The sequence below is a fragment of the Lethenteron reissneri genome, chromosome 39 (genome assembly GCF_015708825.2).
Source record: "Lethenteron reissneri isolate LAM-NWPU_2019-01 chromosome 39, ASM1570882v1, whole genome shotgun sequence".
Taxonomy (NCBI): Eukaryota; Metazoa; Chordata; class Hyperoartia; order Petromyzontiformes; family Petromyzontidae; genus Lethenteron; species Lethenteron reissneri.
The window spans coordinates 382,181-404,466 of record NC_083817.1 but is presented as its reverse complement, the minus strand read 5'-3'; the positions used below and the strand labels follow the sequence as shown (position 1 = coordinate 404,466).

At 52.9% G+C, this 22,286-nt stretch overlaps 1 protein-coding gene across 1 annotated transcript; it reads right to left on the bottom strand.

The window, feature by feature from the left end:
* Window positions 1-821: 821 nt before the first annotated feature.
* Window positions 822-21,002, bottom strand: SLC12A9 (solute carrier family 12 member 9). The gene is given in 16 exon segments (XM_061567830.1): window positions 822-1,133; window positions 1,135-1,589; window positions 2,841-3,180; window positions 5,028-5,182; window positions 5,435-5,581; window positions 5,947-6,121; window positions 6,325-6,517; window positions 6,656-6,780; window positions 6,908-6,990; window positions 7,224-7,381; window positions 8,381-8,492; window positions 9,227-9,334; window positions 9,929-10,204; window positions 10,633-10,767; window positions 16,506-16,640; window positions 20,805-21,002. Coding segments are annotated over 16 exon segments (2,928 nt in total). The 5' UTR covers window positions 20,971-21,002; the 3' UTR covers window positions 822-968.
* Window positions 21,003-22,286: the final 1,284 nt, after the last annotated feature.

Genomic DNA, 22,286 nt, shown 5'->3' with positions numbered 1-22,286 from the left:
ACGAGTGATGCTTAGGGCAGGTGACACTCTTAGTGGCACTCGGATGACACTGGCGACACTGGCGACACTGGTGACACTGTAGTGGCATTAGGGGGTAACAGGAGTGACACGCGGGTGACACTCAAGTGACACGCGGGTGACACTCAAGTGACACGTGGGTGACACTTTAGTAGAGCTGAGGCCTGCCCAATGTTTATTTGAGGACTGTGACACTTTCAGCTATGATTTCACCCGGCACTTTTATGCAAATACAATTTCAACGAAGAGGCCGAGGAAAAGTAAACTTGACTATGGAGGGGGTGCCGTAATGGAAGAGAGTTCTATATTAGTAACGCCAACGCTGCATCTAATATTTTAGCGACCGCACGCTACAAATCACAACGCAATTTTAACAAAAGGGGGGATTATTAGTGGTCAGTTACACCCTTCTTAGTGATCAACGGACTCAAGCAATGCAATGCAGAGCGACGCAAAAGAAATATATTTAAAAGACAAACCAGAGGAGACGGCACGTACACAACACCACAGGTGAACCAGGCGTGCCCGACACTCGGGCCCCGCTGCCCGTGCCCAACGCCCACATCGCATGCCAGGCATCGAGCTGCCGGCACACAGGCACCGACACGCAGGTCTCCCGCACGCAGGTCTCCCGTAGGCAGGTCTCCCGCACGCAGGTTTCCCGTAGGCAGGTCTCCCGTAGACAGGTCTCCCGCAGGCAGGTCTCCCGCACGCAGGTCTCCCGTACGCAGGTCTCCCGCACGCAGGTCTCCCGCACGCAGGTCTCCCGCACGCAGGTCTCCCGCACGCAGGTCTCCCGTAGGCAGGTCTCCCGTAGGCAGGTCTCCGGCACGCGAGGGTCCGCGCAATCTCACGCGTGACGTTCGCGGAGAGACTCGCGAGTCTCCGTTCCACGGCGGACCTGGCGACTCGAAATGGCCAAGACCCCGGGCGCCGCGGGCCCCGACAACTCACATGTCGAGGCTGGTGACCTGCGACACGCCGTGGATGAGCAGCGTGGGCCCCAGCCCGTCGGTGATGGTCTCGAGCTGGCGCAGGTAGCGCTCGTAGCCGGCCGGGTCGGCGGGCGGCCTGGGCAAGTAGAGGAAGCGGACGGCGCACTGCCGCCCCTCGGCCTGCGCCCGTCTGCTCGACGAGCTCCTGGCCCAGCACCAGGCGGTTCACCGCACGCAGATACTCATCGGACATCGCCATCCAGTTAAGCGTCGCATTCGACGAGCTCCTGGGATGATCCTCCTCGCTCGAACCGCCGCTGCCGTCGTCCTCCTCCTCTTCCAGCCTCTCGTCCCTCTTCAGAGGCCGTTTCCTCACCCGATCGGCGCCCTCTCGCTCTCTCACTGGGAATCCGTCGGCGCCACGGAAGCCTCCGATGTCGCTCATCGCGACGTCGCCATCGTCGTCCAGGTGGTCGTGCGAGCCCCCCCCTCCCGGCTGGCGGCTCCAGTGCAGCGCCACCACCTGATCCCAGTGCACGGTGTGGATGGAGGCCTTGATGCGCAGCTGGGACAGTAGCTCCCGCAGCTTCTCCTCCTTGTTCCTCCAGCGCGCCTCGTCGCTCGACTCGCACATGCCTGGGCGGCAGCAGCAGCAGCAACACGACGGCCAAGTCAGCACAGCAGCCTCAGCAGGCACATGCGCAGCATGGCGCACAAAGGGCATCGGCAGAAGGGGCGTGCGCAGTGGGACAGTGGAATTTTTACGAGGAGAGCGCCACCAGGAATGAAAGGACATGAACAGCACTGCCAACAATCGTCAGCCAGGCCCTAGTGGCTACGCTGCACGTGGCCTGGAACCCAGGACTGTCGAGGTAGTGAGGGTTGGTGGATCACCACACATTCGTGAAACTGCCTCCCTACCATCGGTGTCGAGGCCGCCATCTCCCAGCTTGGCAGAGTATGATGGCAGTACAGCAAGTGGATTCAATTCCATCTGTGTCCATCAGTATAGGGATTGGGTGTTACCCACCTCGCAAGCTTGGGTGTTCTCCAGGTACGCCGGTTACCTCTCACATTTACAACACTCCTTAATGGAGTTAGGAAAACATCCCAATATAGGGCCACAGAGTTTAGGCAATTATTTGTGCCAGTTCTGGCTGCCTTCCTGCTCGTCTGTGGATTCCCAAGCCTCTGAATCCTTCTGTTCCTCTGAGAACGCAAAGTGCACGTAACAAATTACACATTATGATGATTACATTGCTATTATTATCATTAAAGAGTCTTGAGACTCAGCGAGGCTTACCTGCATAAATGACTGGCATTGAAAATAACACAGGAGGTGCCATGTTGCAGGGCAGAGCCCAAAAGAGCTTTGACGCTATGTGCCATGTGTGGTGGAAATGATCAAAGAGCAGCAGTGAGAACACTTTCCTTGCTTTGAGCTTTGATTTCACCCATTAATGACATGTCATAAACGACAATACAAATCTTCCTTCACGTATCCGGAAACATTCTGACAGCCATCTGGCATCTTGCCATGCACTGATCATAGATCTGTTGTTTACAGGAGCTTCAGGACACTACCGAGCGGTGGTGCTAGCGAAGGCTGTACTACTGTATACTGCCCCACTGCTTCTGTACAATCAACTTAGAATACTCTACAACTGACTCACGAGTACCTCTGTAAAATATCAGTTAAAATGTCGGCTTAGTTTATTCCTTGAAAAGTTTTATTTACTTGGAAAATTTGGTGAACCACAAGTCTAACTCTCAAATAACCGGCATACAGTATTTCATAAACTGGCAGCCTCCATTCCCCGTGGATGCCGGATAACAAAGCTCTTGCTGTAGTATTATCATTGTCGGTGACACCGCCCGGCCTCTCACCTCCGGAGGGAGACGACTCGACGCACAGGAAGATGCGCAGCTTGGCGTGGCGCCACGAGGACACCATGTTGAGGATGCAGGCCATCTGCAGCAGGAAGAGGCTGCAGACGTCCACGTAGTAGGCCGAGTCGGGCCGCAGCAGGTTGAGGGGCCACACATCGATGGAGACGGAGGGCGCCCCTCTGCGCTTGCCGCGCACCAGCGCCATGTCCAGCTCGTGGAAGTAGCGCGAGAGGCAGACGTTCTTCTTCATCTTGATGGCGTCCGACACCACGGCCACGTACTCGCGTACCGAAAGCGCCTTGGGCGACTCCAGGGCGTGCACGGGAGGGAAGTGGGCCTGCGACGGGGGCGGCACGACCAGTGCGACCGTCTCAAGACGCCGCACGAGGCAGCGGGACGTGCGCATCGCAGGGGATGCGCAAGGCATAGGAATCAAGAAATGATGTTCTAAAGGAAAAAGACGAGTAAAGTCGCACGCAAAGGAGAAGAGGCCTCGAGCCTGCACTTGGACAAAAGCGTCAACCTAAGACTGGTCACATCGCCCTAACCAACACAAGGCGGTGCTTCGTGTGGGCTGTGGCTTAACTTGATGGCACCGCAATGTCTCGTAAAGTGCCCAAGAGGATTTCTGAGGGAGCTCTCATCTCTCAAACGTGTACAAAGGGTGACTCTTCACCATTTACCTCTATGCCTTTATTTATCCAATCTAATATTTAGCAAATTCTTTGTTTCCAGAAAGCACACGATTTCCTGTTAGGATGCGTTTTTCTGTCGTGTACAGAATGTTGGAATTTGCAGAGAGTTGTTTTAAGCAGGTGATGATGGGCCCCCCTGAAGTAAGTCGCCTCTCCATGTCGAGAATCCCGTGGGTACAAGCCAGCGGTGAACATCGATGACTGGACTGTACCAACGTTTTGGAACAACCTTGTTTCCTCCCTTAACATCGTAAAACTTCCTTTAAAAAATATCCTGAAGCAGATTAGTGGTGGCTACAACCAAATTAGCCAATGTGATTTGTAACTTTTATCCTTAACCGTATCGATAGTTCAAATGTAATGAGCGACTGACTACGACTGTGTGGTGTTGTCTTGGTGTGGTCTGCGCCTCTTCTGTTGTTTTGCAGCCTTGCCCCAACTTATTTTTAGTGATTAGAAATTGGCAGGAATATATATACTATGCAATTTTCACTCATATACTTTATTTATTTTTGTTGATTTCGAATGACTTGCTTACCTTTTCTCTACTTTGCACTCCAATCGTTTTTTTGTATTGTTTGTTGTTGTAACTTGCTGACCTGCTACTACTGGACATCTGTGAAAAAGAGCTTCACAGCCCATCGGATTTCTCGAGGATAAATAAATAAAATATTCTGATTCTGAGTCCTAACGAGGACAAAGCCAGTCGTCTAGTCGTCTCGGTTTCCCTGCTGTATGCTCTTTCGACAATGTCTGGATTTGAGTTAACGACATCCAATTTACCTAGATGATGGTATTAGTTTTGTGTAAGTGACACAAAACAGGCATAAGTGTAGCCAACCTGAGTAGACACTGGTGGAACCATCAACCACAATCAGAACATCACCAGGCCAATGAATACATCTCATTCATGAGTGGGAAATTAAAGACGAGCCACAATTATACACATCTGGCCATGCAACCCAAACTTTAGATCATAAAGTAAATCCATAGACAACAAGAGATGCATAGAGATCCATAGATACAGACACACAGAGATACATAGAGATCAATAGATACAGACACACAGAGATACATAGAGATCCATAGATACAGACAAAAAGAGATGCATAGAAATCCATAGATACAGACACACAGAGATACAAAGAAATCCATAGATACAGACACACAGAGATGGATGCATAGATATCCATAGATACAGACACACAAGAGATACATAGCTACACGAAAGACAAGCCACAGTAATGCGACTGTGGCCATGCAACCTAAGCTATGGACCCATATAGGAAACCACTGCAGCCTGCGCCCCTTCCACGAAGGAATAACAAAACTACAAGAATTCTCTCCTGAAGCCCTCTCGTCGTGGCGAGCAGCAAACCTGAACATTGGCATTGAGCTGCCGAAAAACTGCTGCCCAAACAAATTGTCCACACGTTCAGCTCTGTAGAGGTGGCGGTCTAGACAAGGCTGAGAGGCGCTGGCATCGCACCAGCAGCGAGGAGGTGTCCACCCCAAAGTGATCGGGGTCGTCGCGCTCGCGGCTCGGGCCGTGCGGTGCCGCAAATGCCGGCTCGCTCAGGAAGTAGTCGTCGGGGACGCAGTCGTCGTAGAAGCCCAGGAAGAGCGTGTTGGGTTTCATGCCCCCTGCAGGGAGCGGCCACGCACACACACGGCCGGCGTGAGCGATTCCAGCGCGAGTGCAATGCGGGTGTGGGCAGTGCGGGCGTGGGTGACGCGAGGGTGAGTGGTGCGGGCAGCGTGAGCGGCGTGAGCAGTGTGAGGGTGAGCGGTGCGGGCAGCGTGAGGGTGAGCGGCGCGGGCAGTGTGAGCGGTGTGAGTGGTGCGGGCAGCGTGAGCGGCGTGAGCGTTTCAGGCGATGCGAGCGTGGCAGCGGACCCAGGCCGGCGATGCGCAGCAGGTTCTGCACGCCCTGGCGCACGGTGGGTGACAGCGTGATGTCCACGAACGCCTTCACGTTGAGCTTGTCCACCAGGCTGAGCCAGTAGTTCACCTGGCTCTCCAGGGGGTCGTACGGGATCGAGTCTGAACAACGCCACCACGAGAAATAACAAGTTCATCACTGCTAAGGACTGAACACAAATGATTTAGATTGACCATCAGCCATGGTCAATCCACTGCTGAATGAAGGCATCCCCAAGCCACCTCCACCTCCCACGATCCTGCAATGCAATAATCTATCCAGGACCTGCACACACACTGATTTCATCGCTCCATCTCTAAAAAGGGACATCCTCTCTGACGCTTCCATTACTAGACTCCCACTCCGATATTTTTTCTCTTCCATGATCCCTTAAATCCATGGCACGTTCTGGCCAGGGGTGATGGGGACGCAGGGTCAAAACGACACGGGTCACTGGGAAATGGGGTCATGGGGCCACGGCACCCACCCAGGTCCCCGACCTCCACGTGCCCCAAGATGTAGAGGCCGCCTTTCTTGATATCGTTGACAAAGTGGATGAGGTGGCAGCTGGAGCGGGGATTGGCGACCATGAGCAGGATCTGTGGCCTCCAGAACTTGACGTGGTCTTTACGGATGTCGAGCAGCAGGAGGTACTTGCGAACCTGTGCGGAGCACAGGACAAATGACGGCAGATGTCGCGAAGCACACATGGCCACACGCAGCGGCGCGTGCAGAGGCAGCATCATACGCATGTCGAGTCTTTAATCACCGAGCGAGAGTGTGGAGTACCCCATGCATGAGTGTGGAGCAGCCTCTATGAGGCAGCCTTCTGTCCTGGTGTGGAGCGGTGTGGAGGGGGGGGTACCTGGTGGAAGATGAGTGCCTGGCTGATGTATCCCCAGCTGCTGGAGGGCGAACGGTAGTGGATGAAGACGAGCAGCAGCAGCATAACGGCGATGCTGGCCGACGCGTAGATGGGGCTGATGATGAACATCATGATGAGGCAGCCCACCATGCCCAGCAGGCAGGTGTGCCATGAGAAGAACTGGAACGTCGGTCTGCGAGCAGAGCGACAGCAGCAACAGCGGCGCGGAATGCAGACAGAGTGTAGAGTGTGGGAGTGCGGGGTGTCGGAGTGCAAAGTCCACAGTGTAGAGTGCGGGAGTGCAGGGTGTCGGGAGTAAGGAATTTCATACCTGAAGTTGGGGGCGGAGGCCCACTCCATGGCCAGGCACGCGAGGTCCACGGTGGCGTACGCGATCAGGAAGAATACGGTCACGATGCCTGCGATGGTGTTCAGCTGCCCCGCAAACAGCACCAGCTGATTCACACAAAGACAAAGGTCCCCCGTGAGCGAGTGGGCGAGTGGGTGCGTGAGTGGTCGAGCGAGCGGGCGATTGAGGGCGTGAGCAAGTGGGCGAGTGAGCAAGTGGGCGAGTGCGCGGCACCTGCACGAGGAACCAGGAGACGAGCACGGCCACCCAGGGGTTCCCAGAGCATGACGTCCGCTTCACCACCTTCAGCAGAACGCCTGGGCAGAGCGCAGCGCAACCGCGTCACTCCACCACCACAACCATCATCACCACCACAAACACCATCATTACCAGAAGCATTATCACCACAACCCTCGTCATCACCATCACCACCACTATCGCCACAGACACTACCACCATCACCACAACCACCCCACATGTAGGTGTGAGGAGGAGGGTGAAGGAGTGAGGAACCAGGAGGAGCCAGGAGGAGTGAGGAGGAATGGCGCACCGAAGATGTCGTCAAGTGCGACGGCGTGCAGCACTCGCGAGGCACCGATGAGGCAGCTCATGGCGGCGGAGAGCGACGCGGCGTAAATGCCGATGGTGACGAAGGGGCCCCACACGTTGATGTCTCTCATGAAGACGTAGTTGTAGAGCAGCAAATCCCTGCAGACACCGGGGCCCACACCGTCCACTCACTCGCTCGCCCGACCTGCGATCTCATCGCTCTCATTCCCAACACGGCAGCAGCTGCTTCCGAGCACTGCACGCGTGAACCCCCTGTGTCCCCGGAACCAAACGGCAGAGGTCTGTGCCGGGCAGAGGAACGTTAACGACTGATACCAACGACACCGAGCAGACCAGCGCAGAAGAATTACGTCTTTGTTGCAGAGGTCCAAGGTTCGCGTCCGGCAGGCAGCCCTTAAAACAGTGGTAATCCGGCAGGTTTGTTCATCACGCGAACACTTTACCGATTGGCTGTATCGGGTGGAGGAGGGTGTACGACACACATTTTACTTTCACGATCTGACTCAAAAAATAATTCCAGGTATCCCTCGACTCACAAAAGGGAGGCGTTCTTCAAAAAACACGCATATAATGGAAGTTTGTAAATCGGAATGGCTTTTCCATAGATTTAATACAAAAAATTTAGACGTATTTCAGACAGCCATTCCAATTCTACTCCTAACCTAAAAATATACACCATAACCACTTTCACAATACAAAAATAATAATAAAAACTTAAAAGATTAAAACGACTCACTAATAATTCATGTAAAACAAAGAGAATTCACCTTTTTCTGGGAACTCACCAAAAGATCTGCATTTTGTAATTAATGAAAAGGTGATGTGGAGGTGTTACTTTGCTACTGGAGGGACACCGTGACACGGTCGCGGACGACGCAGCCTCCTGCGTGGCTCTTCTTTGATCTCATGGCGCGTACTGCGTGACATTTTGTCAACGTGAAAATTTGATTTCGTTAATAGAAAAGTGTCCATAATGCCAATTGCGTGAATGAGAACCGAACGTTCGTAAATCGAGGGATACCCAATTGAATCGTTCTGATTACTATCCCTGGAGGTGCGGAGGACACTTGGTGGACGGCATCGTGTCACGCGACCCGTCCCGTCCGTGCAGCGTAACGAGGTGCACGGCGCAGTCACCTGGGGCAGGAGCAGCTGACCATGAAGCAGAGCAGCACGTACACGCAGAACGTGAACACCACGGCAGCGATGGTGCCGCGCGGGATTGCGTAGCTCGGGTCCTTCAGGTCCCCTAGCGCACGCACGGTCGCACACGGGCACACGCACCACAAAGATCCCCCCGCATAGCCTATTAGCAGACTGCTGAGGCTGTTAACGAGCACTTATCAACGCCGGCACGGGGAGGGGGGTGAGTGGCTAACACCATGCCCGGCCGCTTTTGTCTCCCCAGTGGTGATGTTTACACACCGCACCAGGTACTCATTTGAGGCTGAGTCGACCTAGGGGATACTGAGGACCAATTCAGATATTCGTAACTGGTGTTGGCCATGTGCGGGAATCAAATCTGCGTCACCAGGTTCTTAGAGCAATGCACCAATTGCTATACTACTGCTCCCCTACAAATACACGCACGCACACACGCTTACGGGCAAACCCGCACGTTAGTGTCCATGACGATACGTGTAAATGCGCGTGTGTGTGTATGGCATGGGAGGGTAGCAATGGCACAGCTGTTATGCAGGGGATCTTATCATTGGGAGTGTTTGGAGTGGAGGGGGCAGTAGTTCCCAAGCTGCACAAACGTCGGGGGCTCGATTCTCGGCCATGGCTGACATCAGTGGCGAGTGTGCGACACTTGAATTAGTACCTTGTGTAATGTGCAATCATTTGAGTTGGAGAGACAAAGGTAGCTTGATGCTGCTCACAGGACCCGTGCCAGCCTCAACAGGAGGGAGGACCTGCATCTGTTGCGCTTGTGACGAGTGTGGTGCACGTATCTGTGTGCGTGTGTGCACGTGTTCGTACCGGACATGTTGGAGCCAGCCATTATGCCCGTGCAGCCGTTGAACATGATGGCAAAAACAGAAGCAAAATTCATCGTAACACCCGTTGTGTAATCTTGAGTGTAATGTTCTGTTCACACACGCAAAGAGACACAACAGAGTGGAAAGTTACTGTCAGATTTGTGTCAGCACAGACTCAGCCCTCGCACCTGTCTCAGTGTGCAGTATTTGCTGCCACTTCCCGGAGACTGATGTAAGACCCATAGTTGGATACAGGGTCACGGACACCGGGCACAAGCAGAGTTCCGCTGCGGCGACGCTTAGACGCAAATATGAGTGACAGAGTCGGTAGCTGTGTAGTGCTGGCGGTGGTTGTGGTGATGATTGTGGTGGTGATGTTGAGCGATGGTGGTGGTGACGAAAACGGTTAGTGCACTGCGCAACAGAACCCAACGACCTGAGTTCATTCCCGCTAATGGGCAATGTCAATAACAAATACTGCATCTGAACCGGTCCTCGGCCTCCCCCCTAGGTCGATTGGGCCTCAACCGAGCACACGGCGCAGTGTATAAGCATCACGACTGGAAAGACAAAGGTGGCTTGGCGTGGTGCTGGCCTTGCCGCTCACTCATGTGCAATTACGGCCTCAACAACACTTGCCCTGACAGCACCTGTCATGGCCACACGGGGGACCTTTGGCTGCCGCCACCGAACCGGCACTCACCCTTGAGGTTGTCGTGGAGCGTGCCGAGGCTGGGGCCGCTGTAGTTGAGGTTCAAGGTGACGTTGCCATGCTTGACGACGATGTGCCGGTTCCGCACGGCGAAGAAGGAGATGAAGACGGTGAGCAGCACGAGTATGACGCACAGGAAGATGATGAAAGCTGCCTTGGAGTAGATGTCGGCACCGACCAACACGACGACGAGGCAGATGAGCAGGAGGCACGAGGCGTAGAGCACCACCCAGATGTATGCGTCCGGCAGGCCGTGTGGGAAGTCGGCTGCTCACCGCCACCAACGCAACCAAAACCACGGTCACCGAGCGTTACAAACATGTTTGTGAGAGGATTTTTCCCATTTCTGCACACGCAAAGACAAAGATCCCCCGTACAGGCTAAACAAATTGCTTGGGAAAGTGCCGAGAGCGAGCACCTATCAAGGGTGGCACGGCACACGAGGGGGTGGGTGTCCAGCACCATGCCCGGATGCTTTTGTCTCCCCAGTGCTGATGTTTACACATCGCACCAGGTACTAATTAAAGGCCAAGTAGACCTTAAGGAGGCCTCGGACCGGTTAAGATATTCACCACCATTATTGGTCATGAGCGGGAATCGAACTCGAGTCACCACGTTCGTAGCAGAGTGCGCTAACCACTGCGCCACCGCTCTACGTACACACACACGCGCTCACACGCAGACGCAGCACGTACGCCTTTTCCGAAACGAGTCCATGATGGCCTCAGTGAGGCCGAGCAAGAAGACGGCGCTGGAGCACACGTTGGCCAGGAAGAACATCACCCCGATGCTGCCTCCAAACTCCGGGCCCAGCGCCCTGCTGATCATGACTGCGATATGACGTCGCAGCAGCAGCAGCCGAGTCAAGGACGACGAGCAGCGGTCGCCATGGCGATTACGGCGCAAGACGCTGCGCCCCGAATCCTGCGAGCGCGAATCGACTCATTGCGAATGACAACACTGTGTAACAATTTTTTTTTTGTTCCTGGGTAGTAAGTGTTATTTCCTAATTGCTTATGCTTTAAAGTACGGTAAAAATGGCTATTATTCCCCACAGACTTTTCTTTGTGACCGGGACAGTGATATTTTGAAGTGGATACATATCTGCATTTTTCTGAGATGGCATCAAGAGGCTGCAAGCATCCGGCAGACGCATTTTGCTATGTCTGCGGTCAATTTATCAAGACAAGAGCGAAAAAGTTATCTTGGGAAGCATCTGCTAAGATGTGTGAGGTCGACAAGGCATATTTCGGCATGCCTGTCGGAGATCAAGACAAACCCTGGGCACCTCATTTCACCTGCGAGCAATGCAAAAAAACTCTGGAAGGTAAGATGGACAATTGTTGCTCGGAATTTTATGCTATAAAATTTGTTTAAAAAATGTTTAATTGTAAAAGTTTTTAATTTTTTAATGTTTAAGAATATTCAATGTAATTGAAAAAAAATCATACATGAAAAATGTTGCGAGAATCTTTTACTAATTAGTTATGGGTACCCACTGACGACTCAAGCAACTGCTACTTCTGCATGGTGGACCCTTCCAAATGTCGGACTGGCAAGAATGCACCTGCTATCACGTATCCGGACCTTCCTTCATCCATCGCCCCGATGCCACACTGCCATGAACTCCCTGTACCCACTCCTCCGGAGAGAGAGCAGCCGTCTTCAGAAGAGAGCAGCAAGTCAGAGAGCGAGGAAGAGGTTGTAGATCCAGATGACATTTTCAGAGGTGGAGCTGAGGAGAGAAACCCATACTACCCCAACCAAAAATACCTCAACGACTTGATCAGAGATCTTGGTCTCACCAAGTCCAATGCCGAGTTTTTGAAGTCTAGGCTCAAGCAGTGGAACTTGTTGGATGAAAGTGTGCAAGTCACAGATCAGAGGAAGCGTCACCAATCTTTTTGCAGCTTCTTCACCCGTCAAGATGGGCTCTGCTTCTGCCACAATGTGACGAGTCTGTTCGAGGCAATCGGAATCGCCTGGAGCCAGAATGAGTGGCGCCTCTTCATTGACAGCTCATGCAGGAGCCTGAAAACTGTGCTGCTCCATAATGGTAACAAGCACCCATCTCTTCCCCTGGCTCACTCAGTGTACCTCAAAGAGGATTATAACAGCATCAAGACCTTGCTGGACGCCTTGAAATATGAAGAGTATGGTTGGGAGGTCATCGGAGACTTCAAAATGGTGGCATTCCTGGTGGGTCTCCAAGGCGGTTTTACCAAGTGTCCCTGCTATTTTTGCCTTTGAGACCGCAGGGACACCAAGGTGCACTACCACAGGCGGGACTGGCTACAGCGGACTGAGTTCTCTGTGGGGAGGAACAAAGTCAAGTGGGAGCCACTGGTGGACCCCCGGAAGGTGCTGATGCCACCACTGCACATCAAATTGGGCCTTATGAAACAATTTGTCAGAGCTGTAGATAAGGAGTCGACAGCCTTCAAAAGTACCTTCAAGACTTCTTCCCTAAGCTGTCTGAGGCAAAGGTCAAAGCCGGTGTCTTCGTAGGACCACAAGTAAAGAATATCCTGGAGTGCAATGAATTCCCCAAGAAGCTCACTAGTAAGGAAAAAGCGGCTTGGAACAGCTTTGTCGCAGTGGTTCGTGGCTTCTTGGGCAATTACAAGGTCGAAAACTATGTGGAGCTGGTTGAGACTGGTGAAGAACTACGGCACAATGGGCTGTAGGATGTCCCTCAAAGTCCATATCCTTGATGCTCATCTTGATAAATTAAAGAACATGGGAGCGTACTCGGAGGAGCAAGGCGAGCGCTTCCACCAGGATGTACTGGACTTTGAACGCCGCTACCAAGGACAGTATCACGAGAACATGATGGGAGACTAAATTTGGGGGCTGATTCGTGAAAGTGATTTACAGTATAGTCGTAAATCTCGAAAAACTACTCACTTCTAAATCTTTTGGAGTAATTTTTGTATTACTTTAGTATAAATACATGTTAATTTTGATTCATATGTTGTTGTTTTTTCTGACTTTATGCGAACGAAAATACACAAATTCTCCCGTTTTCTCCTTGAAAATAGGTAAATTTCTAAATATCAGTCATGGTCACAAAAGCAAAGTTCGTGGGAAAAAATTGCCATTTTCTATACTTTTTAGGCATAAGCAATTAGGAAATAACACTTACTACCCAGGAACAAAAATTGTGTTACGTAGTACAATGATACACAACTTATGTGCCTATGGTAGATTTAGTCTAAAGGAGCAAAACTTGCAGAAACAAGACAGAAACATACGAGACAATTCGAACGAGGTGTTACAAATGAGATACAACTGTCCATTCCTGAATTGTCCCTACCTGAGTCAAACCAAAACCAGCTTGTTGTCTGCTGGCAAAGTCGCCCTTGAAAAATAATCTTCTTAGCTCGATGGGCTTTACTCAGTGGAAAATAAACTTCTGATTCTGAAAAGCGATTTACTGCGCCAGTGAGCATTGAGGTGGTGCCCATCTCCTGTTTACAGCCCTGCGCCAATGGCGGAATTCCTCATTCCTATGGTGTGGGCCAGGTCTTTCCACAGGGCAACCACTGCTGATTTTCCCCAAACAGTGGTACCTATTTTATCTACCCCAGTGGCATGATGAGTCAAGCCCAAGTTTTGGATTGGGAGCCGTTCTCCCTACCGCCAAACTACCCTGCACGAACGCCAGACAAATGGCGGCAGTGCGGTACATACTGTACTCTGCTATGCCTTTACCAAAACAAACGTCGCATTGTCAAATTGTGCTAAGCGGGGCAGATAGCATCAACAATGGGTGAGTGTCGCTGCTCTGCTTGGTACATTTGGCACCGAGTCTTGTGCCACTGTAGAAGACCTTGTGACCTTGTCAATTTCTCATCACTATTCTAATGCGACCACCATGGGCGCTGCTTCCGTGAAATTCACCCGTCAATTCCTCCACCCATGTTGATGACTAACGAGGTCTTCTTCCAGTGTTCAACCACCATAATGCAGGTAATGACAAAAAGACGGAAACACACCCCCCGTATAGCCTTCAACACTGTTGAGGCAAGTGCTGTTAGTGAGTAGCATTCATGACGGCCGGAACGGCATGAGGGGATGGGTGACAAGCACCACGTCTTTGTCTCCCCAGTGATGATGTTTGCACATAGCACCAGGTACTCATTTGAGGATGAATCGACCTAGGGGAGGCCCAGGACCGGTTCGGATAATCACTGGTGGCTGCGAGTAGGAATCGAACTCGGGTTGCCGGGTTTGTAGCGCAACGCGTTAACCGCTATACTACCGCTCCCCATTAAAATGAATGACAATACGCTCACCCACTCACTCACTAAATCACCCACTATCTCATCAACTCACTCACTCACCAACTCACTCACCCACCCACTCACCACCACCCGTGTTAAGGACTCGGCCTACTAGTCTGACTGTTTCCTCTCATCCATACCGTGTCCAACCAGTTTTGATTTGGTATAGGAATAGTGACTATTAAGTAGCTATTGAGTAACAGACAAACCTTTCAAAAATCACAAAGTAGTAGGACTGAACTCATTTGCATTGAAAGTTAAATTATAAAATGTTGCTGGCACATTGCATTATGGATAAAATTGTTGAAGTGAGGTCAATGCATAACCACTTAGTGATTCGTTGCCTGGGCCCAATTCTCATTTCAATAGGAAGCGAGAACCTCTCCAGAAATGTAATGGGCAGAGGGATTAAAGGGACTTGCAACTTTCTTATATTCCTGAACCTTGAAAGGGGGATTGAGGGATTTATGGGGGACACTTTGCGAACGAGTTTTATTTGTGAGTAAAAAAATAAATCTTAAAATGACTCTACATCCTTTCTGAAAGTTTAATTTATATTGTCTGTTCATGCTCCGCAGCTGACACAACCCACAAAGGACAGCGACACCCCTGAGACATGGGGGCACGCGGCGCCGTCATACAGTAGCGGCAGTAACCCGCGCGGGCCGTGCTCTTCCTGCCAACGCCCCCAACGAGCACGAAACAGACTAATTTCACAATGACACCCGCTCACCCGTAGAGGAAGTAAGGGCCGCGTAGTGATCATTGGCAATGAGAATCTGCTTGAAAGATTTGACAGACGTGGCGAGGCTCGTGAGCAACACAGGATTCCACACACTCGTACAGTAAAAGAGCCCCCATCTAGCCTTCACAGACTGTTGGGGCATGTGCTGCAGGTCACACGAGGGGGTCAGTGGCCAACACTATGACCAGCCGCCTTTGTCTCCCTAGTGGAAATGTTTACATATCGCACCAAAAACTCATTTGAGGCTGTGTCGACTTAGGGGAGGCCCAGGACTGGTTTCGATAATTATCGTCACTGGTGTTGGTGGCCGTGAGCGAGAATCGAACTTTTGTTTCCAGGTTCGTAGCACAACCGCGCTAACCACAGACTCGCACGCTCACACACTCAGTCCAAATCTGATTTTTCCTACAAACAAGTCTTATTTTATATTCACGCGATCTTTATTATGAATAATATTGGTCGCGAAAGCCTACGTATTAAGTTAGAGGACTTTTCTCTTCTTGGTTCTTTCGGTAAAGTCACGTAGAAGGGAAGTAATAAAATAATAAAAATAAAACATAATAAAACAATTCTCACGACGTTTCGGCCACAACGCAAGCAGCCGTCCTCAGGTGAAAACCAGGTCCATCGAGGCGACAGAGTCTGAATGAAACAGCACACGAGCTTGGGGCATATATATAAGCTGGGCGCATTGACAAATGAATTTGCATATCAAAAGGAATTTAGCATATTTATGGGAAATGCAGGAATGTGATTAGTCCTGCATATGCATGTGCATTATGCAGGATTAACAGCATCAAAGGGAGCTGCAGTTACTGCTGCTGCTGAAATTACTGCTGCTGCTGCAGTTTCTGCTGCTGCTGCAGTTACTGCTGCTGCTGCAGTTGCTGCTGCTGCTGCAGAAGCAAGTGCAGCAGCAGCAGCAAGTGCAGCAGCAGCAGCAACTGCAGCAGCAGCAGTAACTGCAGCAGCAGCAGAAACTGCAGCAGCAGCAGTAATTTCAGCAGCAGCAGTAACTGCAGCTCCCTTTGATGCTGTTAATCCTGCATAATGCACATGCATATGCAGGACTAATCACATTCCTGCATTTCCCATAAATATGCTAAATTCCTTTTGATATGCAAATTCATTTGTCAATGCGCCCAGCTTATATATATGCCCCAAGCTCGTGTGCTGTTTCATTCAGACTCTGTCGCCTCGACGGACCTGGTTTTCACCTGAGGACGGCTGCTTGCGTTGTGGCCGAAACGTCGTGAGAATTGTTTTATTATGTTTTATTTTTATTATTTTATTACTTCCCTTCTATGTGACTTTACCGAAAGAACCAAGAAGATGAATCCCTGCAGTCACGAAAGCTTTAAATCGAAATTAGAGGACTTTGTTCAAGCGTGCCAGTATCTGCTGCCTGCACCGTGAGCAAGGGCCAATTATTTACCCAGAGGAAGTCTCACCGAGTGCCAAGACTCTTTTTAAAGGGGCTTCTGTGTTGGGATGTGTGACCAGTTCCATTATCGGCCGGCGTACGGCACAAGGATACAGTAGACGCCTCCACCCTGCACGGCGCCGTTGGTGGAGATGGCGCAGACGGACAGCACGGTGAGGCCGATGATCACGTACGCAACCGCGAACATGAGCAGGCTCTCCAGCAGCCCGGCCTGGCCCACCACGAACCCTGTGCAACAAAGAGAAATCAAGGCAAAGATCCCCCGTGTAGCCTCGACAGACAGCATTGGGTCACCGCAAGCAATTCACCAGCTTTTGTTCAAGCAAGCCCGACTACTGATGAGACGCTTAAGGTCATAACTGGTCCAGAGCTTTCTTGTTTGGAATCAATGCTGCCGACATGCCTGCTTAAACAATCGCTGTTATCGGACATTCGTTCAGAAAGCTCACTGCCTGATGCAGGTCAAGTTTAATTGGCTTTTTCATTTCACAGCACACAAGCTTCAGACTTTATTATGCGTGACCATCTGCACTTCCCCTTCGCAAAACGCTGTCGCATCATAAAACACCGTCTCAACCACAATGTTGAGGATTATATAAGTTTACTAAACGACTGCGCAGCAGTTTGTCTGGTTATAACTAAAACTCAGGTGGTCATGTGATGCCACGTGATGTCACCGACCTGCACGAGAGGCTGTCAGATTTCGGCGCGGCCGGTTTCCCTGAGCCCTCCTACCAGTCAGCTGACCACACTCGTGACGTGCCCCCCCGTGCATGCTGCAGCGCTCACGTGACCCTGCAGGTGAACTTTCTGACCCACTCCTACCGGACATCGGATTTCTCCAGGATAAAGATTCTGATTCTGTATATCTGTAATGCAGATTTAAGCGGCCAAGGCTGAGGCCAAGTAACTCCTGACTAACATCACAACCAAACTGAACACCACAAGAGCTGAACTTTATCAGCTTCCCAATGCACAGGCAGACTCTTCAGTGCTTCTACAGCATTTGCAACATAAAAGATGCGTCATTTAGACAAGCCATAACTCATCCCTAAAGTTATTGTAGCTTTTATTAAAGATTCCAATAGAAATGCACAGATTGTTTTTTGTATTGTATTTGTAACGAGCTTTGCGTATCACCCGCTTGCGTGCGTGGGATCTCTCCGGATCCTCCCGATTCCTCTCGTCATCCAAACACTCGTTCATGAAATCGGCTCAACATCACCACGGAGGAGGTTCCTTAAAAAGAGTATTGACACTCGGTGGGGCTTTCCCGGATAAATAAAAGGCAGTTCTATTCATGGCGGTGACCGCGCTAATTAAACCATTTACTCCCTGTTTACAGGAAATTCGGAAAGTGCGGCTGAGCCAAGCTGAGTTTCCACTTGGCAGGGCAGATGGGGTCTTTGCGGACTCTGTCAGGGCATTATTATTACAGCCAGGGGGCAGGGCCGGGGGACATCCCGTGGACACACCAACACGCACCACCACCCAGGTCTCACCCAGGTCTCGTGATGAGAGGACATGGTCGCCGCTTCCCTGCCAAGTGCACCATTGCACTTTAGTGATTTTTGGCAGAAATGTATGTTTTTGTTGGGGGGCGGGTGCTGGTCAGTATTATTTAATTTAGGCATCGCATTAAGTAGTATGAAGGTATTTATTTTTCTATTTTCAATCAGTTCCTTATTCTCGAACAAAAATAGTTCTACAGTAGTGAATCGATGCTCAGCAACTGTGAACATGGCTGAAAAATACCATTCCATAGCAATGAGCAGAGCATCAGTGAGCTCTGGAGCTCAGGATTGAGTCCGGCACTCACCGATGCACTCCAGTCACTCGCTCATCAGCAGTCAATCGCTTCCTTATCACTCTTCTATCGCTACTACCATGGTTACTGTTTCCGTGAACCTGATTTGTTGATTCAGAAACTGTTTTGTCTTAACAATCACAGCGAGTTCTACCGTCACCCTCTACGGGTCTCAACTCACTCACACTGCAGGTCACTTCCACACATGTACTCTACACTTCCACACGAGTGTGTATGTTGAACTTATTTACATTTTTCTTCCTGCTTATTCCCTCGCACTGTTACCCTGTGGAATTCCCTCCCATCGAACCTTGTCCACAGCTTTTACGACCTCATCAAATTCAAGAAACGTGTCGACCCTTATCTATTATGACTTTGATGGTACCGTTTGTGGCTGGCCGCTTGACGTTTTGGGGCTTTGAGCCTGTGCTCGGCAAATGCGATAGATCGATAAATATCTCGGTCTGTGATCTCCGGTTGCCTGGGTGGAGTTGGCTCCGTCCTTGCCCAATCCCTGGCCAGCTGTCTCAAACACGCAAACACAACAAACTGTGTTTAACAAGAACCTGCCACAGCCTGAGCCACTATCCTGGCATGCGGGGTACACCTCTGATGGACGCCCTCGTTGCCTGTCTGCACACACGGCTCTTCCATTCAGTGCTACTCACTACAACACGTGCAATTATGCCATCATTTCACCAGCAATGAACGTATTCTCGCACATGCTGACAACTCATGTAATGTGTTTATTATAAACTTCTTTAACGCCGTATGTAGCTGAACGGAGGTGCGGGGGAGGGACACCAGACTGGACATCAATTTGCAATTCCTCACTCTTCTGGAGCCATATCCAAGAGGGTCCTTTCCTTTAAACATCGGGCAGCTCACCAGCATTGGTTTAAGCAAGTCCGACTCTCCTGATGACACACTGAATGTCGAAACTGGTCCAGAGTTGTGTGCAATGTGCTTCAGGAAGTCTCATCCATCACCTCCAAACGACCTGGCATCACCCGCAGCGCCTCCCTCATTCTCCAGCGCATCGAAGACTCTCACTATGAACATCTCCTGAGAAATTTCGATTTAAAGCTTTCGTGACTGCAGGGATTCATGTTCTTGGTTCTTTCGGTAAAGTCACTTTACCGAAAGAACCAAGAACATCTCCTGAGAAATTCCATTCCACCAAAACGGTCCAAACCTTTATTTTAATGATGACAGCAACAATGTCTCATCAACCTGTGTCAGTTAATGCTCAATCTAAGTGGTCTGCCAGGCCCAACTTGCGTTATACAGGGAAAATATTATTTTACATGTATTTGTTTGCGCAATGTTTTCGATTTCCCATGTCATATGTTTGTTTTTGTGCTGATTTCTATGTTCTCGATTGCTCTACTTTGCTGTGTTTGTTTTGCTTTAGTCATTCTGGGTGGGCGAGCAAGTGGCTGGGTGAGTGAGTGGCTGGGTGAGTGAGTGGCTGGGTGAGTGAGTGGCTGGGTGAGTGAGTGGCGGGGTGGATTAGTAGCTGGGTGAGTGGCTGAGTTAGTGGCTGTGTGAGTGGGTGGCTGGGTGAGTGTGTGGACGAGTGAGTGGCTGAGTGAGTGGCTGGGTGAGTGTGTGGGGGAGTGAGTGGCGGGGTGAGTGAGTGGCTGAGTGAGTGGACGAGCGAGTGGCTGGGTGAGTGGCTGGGTGAGTGGCTGGGTGAGTGGCTGAGTGAGTGGCTGGGTGAGTTAGCGGCTGGGTGAGTGGCTGGGGGAGTGGCTGGGTGAGTGGCTGGGTGAGTGGCTGGGGGAGTGGCTGGGTGAGTGGCTGGGTGAGTGGCTGGGGGAGTGGCTGGGTGAGTGTGTGGCTGGGTGAGTGGCTGGGTGAGTGAGTGGCTGGGTGAGTTGAGTGGCTGGGTGAGTGGCTGGGTGAGTGGCTGGGTGAGTGGCTGGGTGAGTGGCTGGGTGAGTGGCTGAGTGAGTGGCTGGGTGAGTGGCTGGGTGAGTGAGTGGCTGGGTGAGTGAGTGGCGGGGTGGATTAGTAGCTGGGTGAGTGGCTGAGTGGCTTGCTGTGTGAGTGGGTGGTTGAGTGGCTGGGTGAGTGGCGGGGTGAGTGGCTGGGTGAGTGGCTGGATGAGTGACCGGTTGAGTGGCCGGGTGAGTAGCTGAGTGAGTGGCTGGGTGAGTGGCTGGGTGTGTGGACGAGTGAGTGGCTGGGTGAGTGGCTGGGTGAGCGGCTGGGTGTGTGGACGAGTGAGTGGCTGGGTGAGTGAGTGGCTGGGCGAGTAGCTGGGTGAGTTAGTGGCTGGGCGAGTGGCTGGGTGAGTGAGTGGCTGGGTGAGCGGCTGGGTGTGTGGCTGGGCGAGTAGCTGGGTGAGTTAGTGGCTGGGCGAGTGGCTGGGTGAGTTAGTGGCTGGGTGAGTGGCTGGGTGAGTGGATGGGTGAGTGGATGGGCGAGTGGCTGGCTGGGCGAGGGGCTGGTTGGGTGAGTGGCTGGGTGAGTGGATGGGTGAGTGGATGGGTGAGTGGCTGGCTGGGCGAGGGGCTGGTTGGGTGAGTGGCTGGGTGAGTGGCGGGGTGAGTGGCGGGGTGAGTGGCTGGCTCGCTCACCGATGCGCAGGTAGAGCACCACGCTGAACATGGACAGCAGCGTGGGCACCACGACCCCGAAGAAGGTGTTCAGCTTCCTGCTGGGCTCGGCGCGGGGCGGCGCGGCCTCGGCGACGCTGAGCAGGCGGTAGTGGAGCAGCGGGGCCCGCTCACCAGAGTCCCCCATCTTCTCAACCACCACCACCACCACCACACCACCACCACCCTCACCACCACCACACCACCACCACCACCACACCACCACCACCCTCAACCACCACCACACAACCACAACCAGCACCCTCAACCACCAGCACCCTCAACCACCACCACTCGGCCGCAACACTCAACCCACCGCCACACGCGGCCACAACACTCGACCACTACCAAACGCAACCACAACACCCTTACCACAACGATCGATCACAATACACAACACGCACAATAAACAGCCGCAACAATCAAGCACAATTCCCAGCAACGAACCACAACCACCAAAGCTTGCCCATCACGGCCACCGCAACCACTCTCAACAACAACAACAACCACCGCAACCACTCTCAACAACAACAACCATCGCCTCTCTCATTCCGCCCGGTCACTCGCCACCACCTCCGCGTGATCGCGAGCAGGAAGCGAGCCCAGGGGCGACCCCCCCCCGCCCCGCCCCCTCCCCCCCCGCCCCGCCCCCTCCCCCCCCGCCCCGCCCCCTCCCCCCCCGCCCCGCCCCCTCCCGCCCCGCCCCCCCCCCGCCCCCTCCCCCCCCCGCCCCGCCCCCTCCCCCCCCGCCCCGCCCCCTCCCCCCCGCCCCGCCCCCTCCCCCCCGCCCCGCCCCCTCCCCCCCCGCCCCCCCCCCGCCCCCTCCCCCCCCCGCCCCCTCCCCCCCGCCCCCTTCCCCCCGCCCCGCCCCCTCCCCCCCGCCCCGCCCCCTCCACCCCGCCCCGCCCCCTCCCCCCCTCGTCCCCCCCCAGCCGCCCCGCCCCCTCCCAGCCGCCCCGCCCCCTTTCCCCTCGTCACGCCCCGTGGCCACGCCCCCAGCCAGCTCCCGTATTATCCGGATTATAAGACGCACTTTGTGTTGTGTTCCTGTTGCCCCCCCCCCCACTGCGTAGTAAAGTGGGAGGTGCGTCTTATAATCCGGTACGTGGTCCGGAGCATGGCGCCTATCCGGGGGTGAGGAGCTGCAGCTGGCGACGAGCGCGACGCCGGCGAGGCGGGGGGGGGAATACTTGACGTGGTGTGCGCCGGGCGCGCCGCTCAGCGGGACGGGCACCCGCAGAGGACGCGTTGAAGAGGTCGTGAGCGGAATGTCTGCAGCGCGTTCGGCCCCGGGTCCCCAGTGAGGCGCGAAGTGGCGATGGCCTCCGCGTCGAGCCGCTGCGCCTACCCGGTGGCCTTCAAGCTGCAGGTCGCCAGCTTCGCCGAGGAGGGCGGCCACGGCAACCGGGCGGCGGCGCGCCACTTCGCCGTGAGCGAGGCGAACGTGCGGCGCTGGCGGGAGCA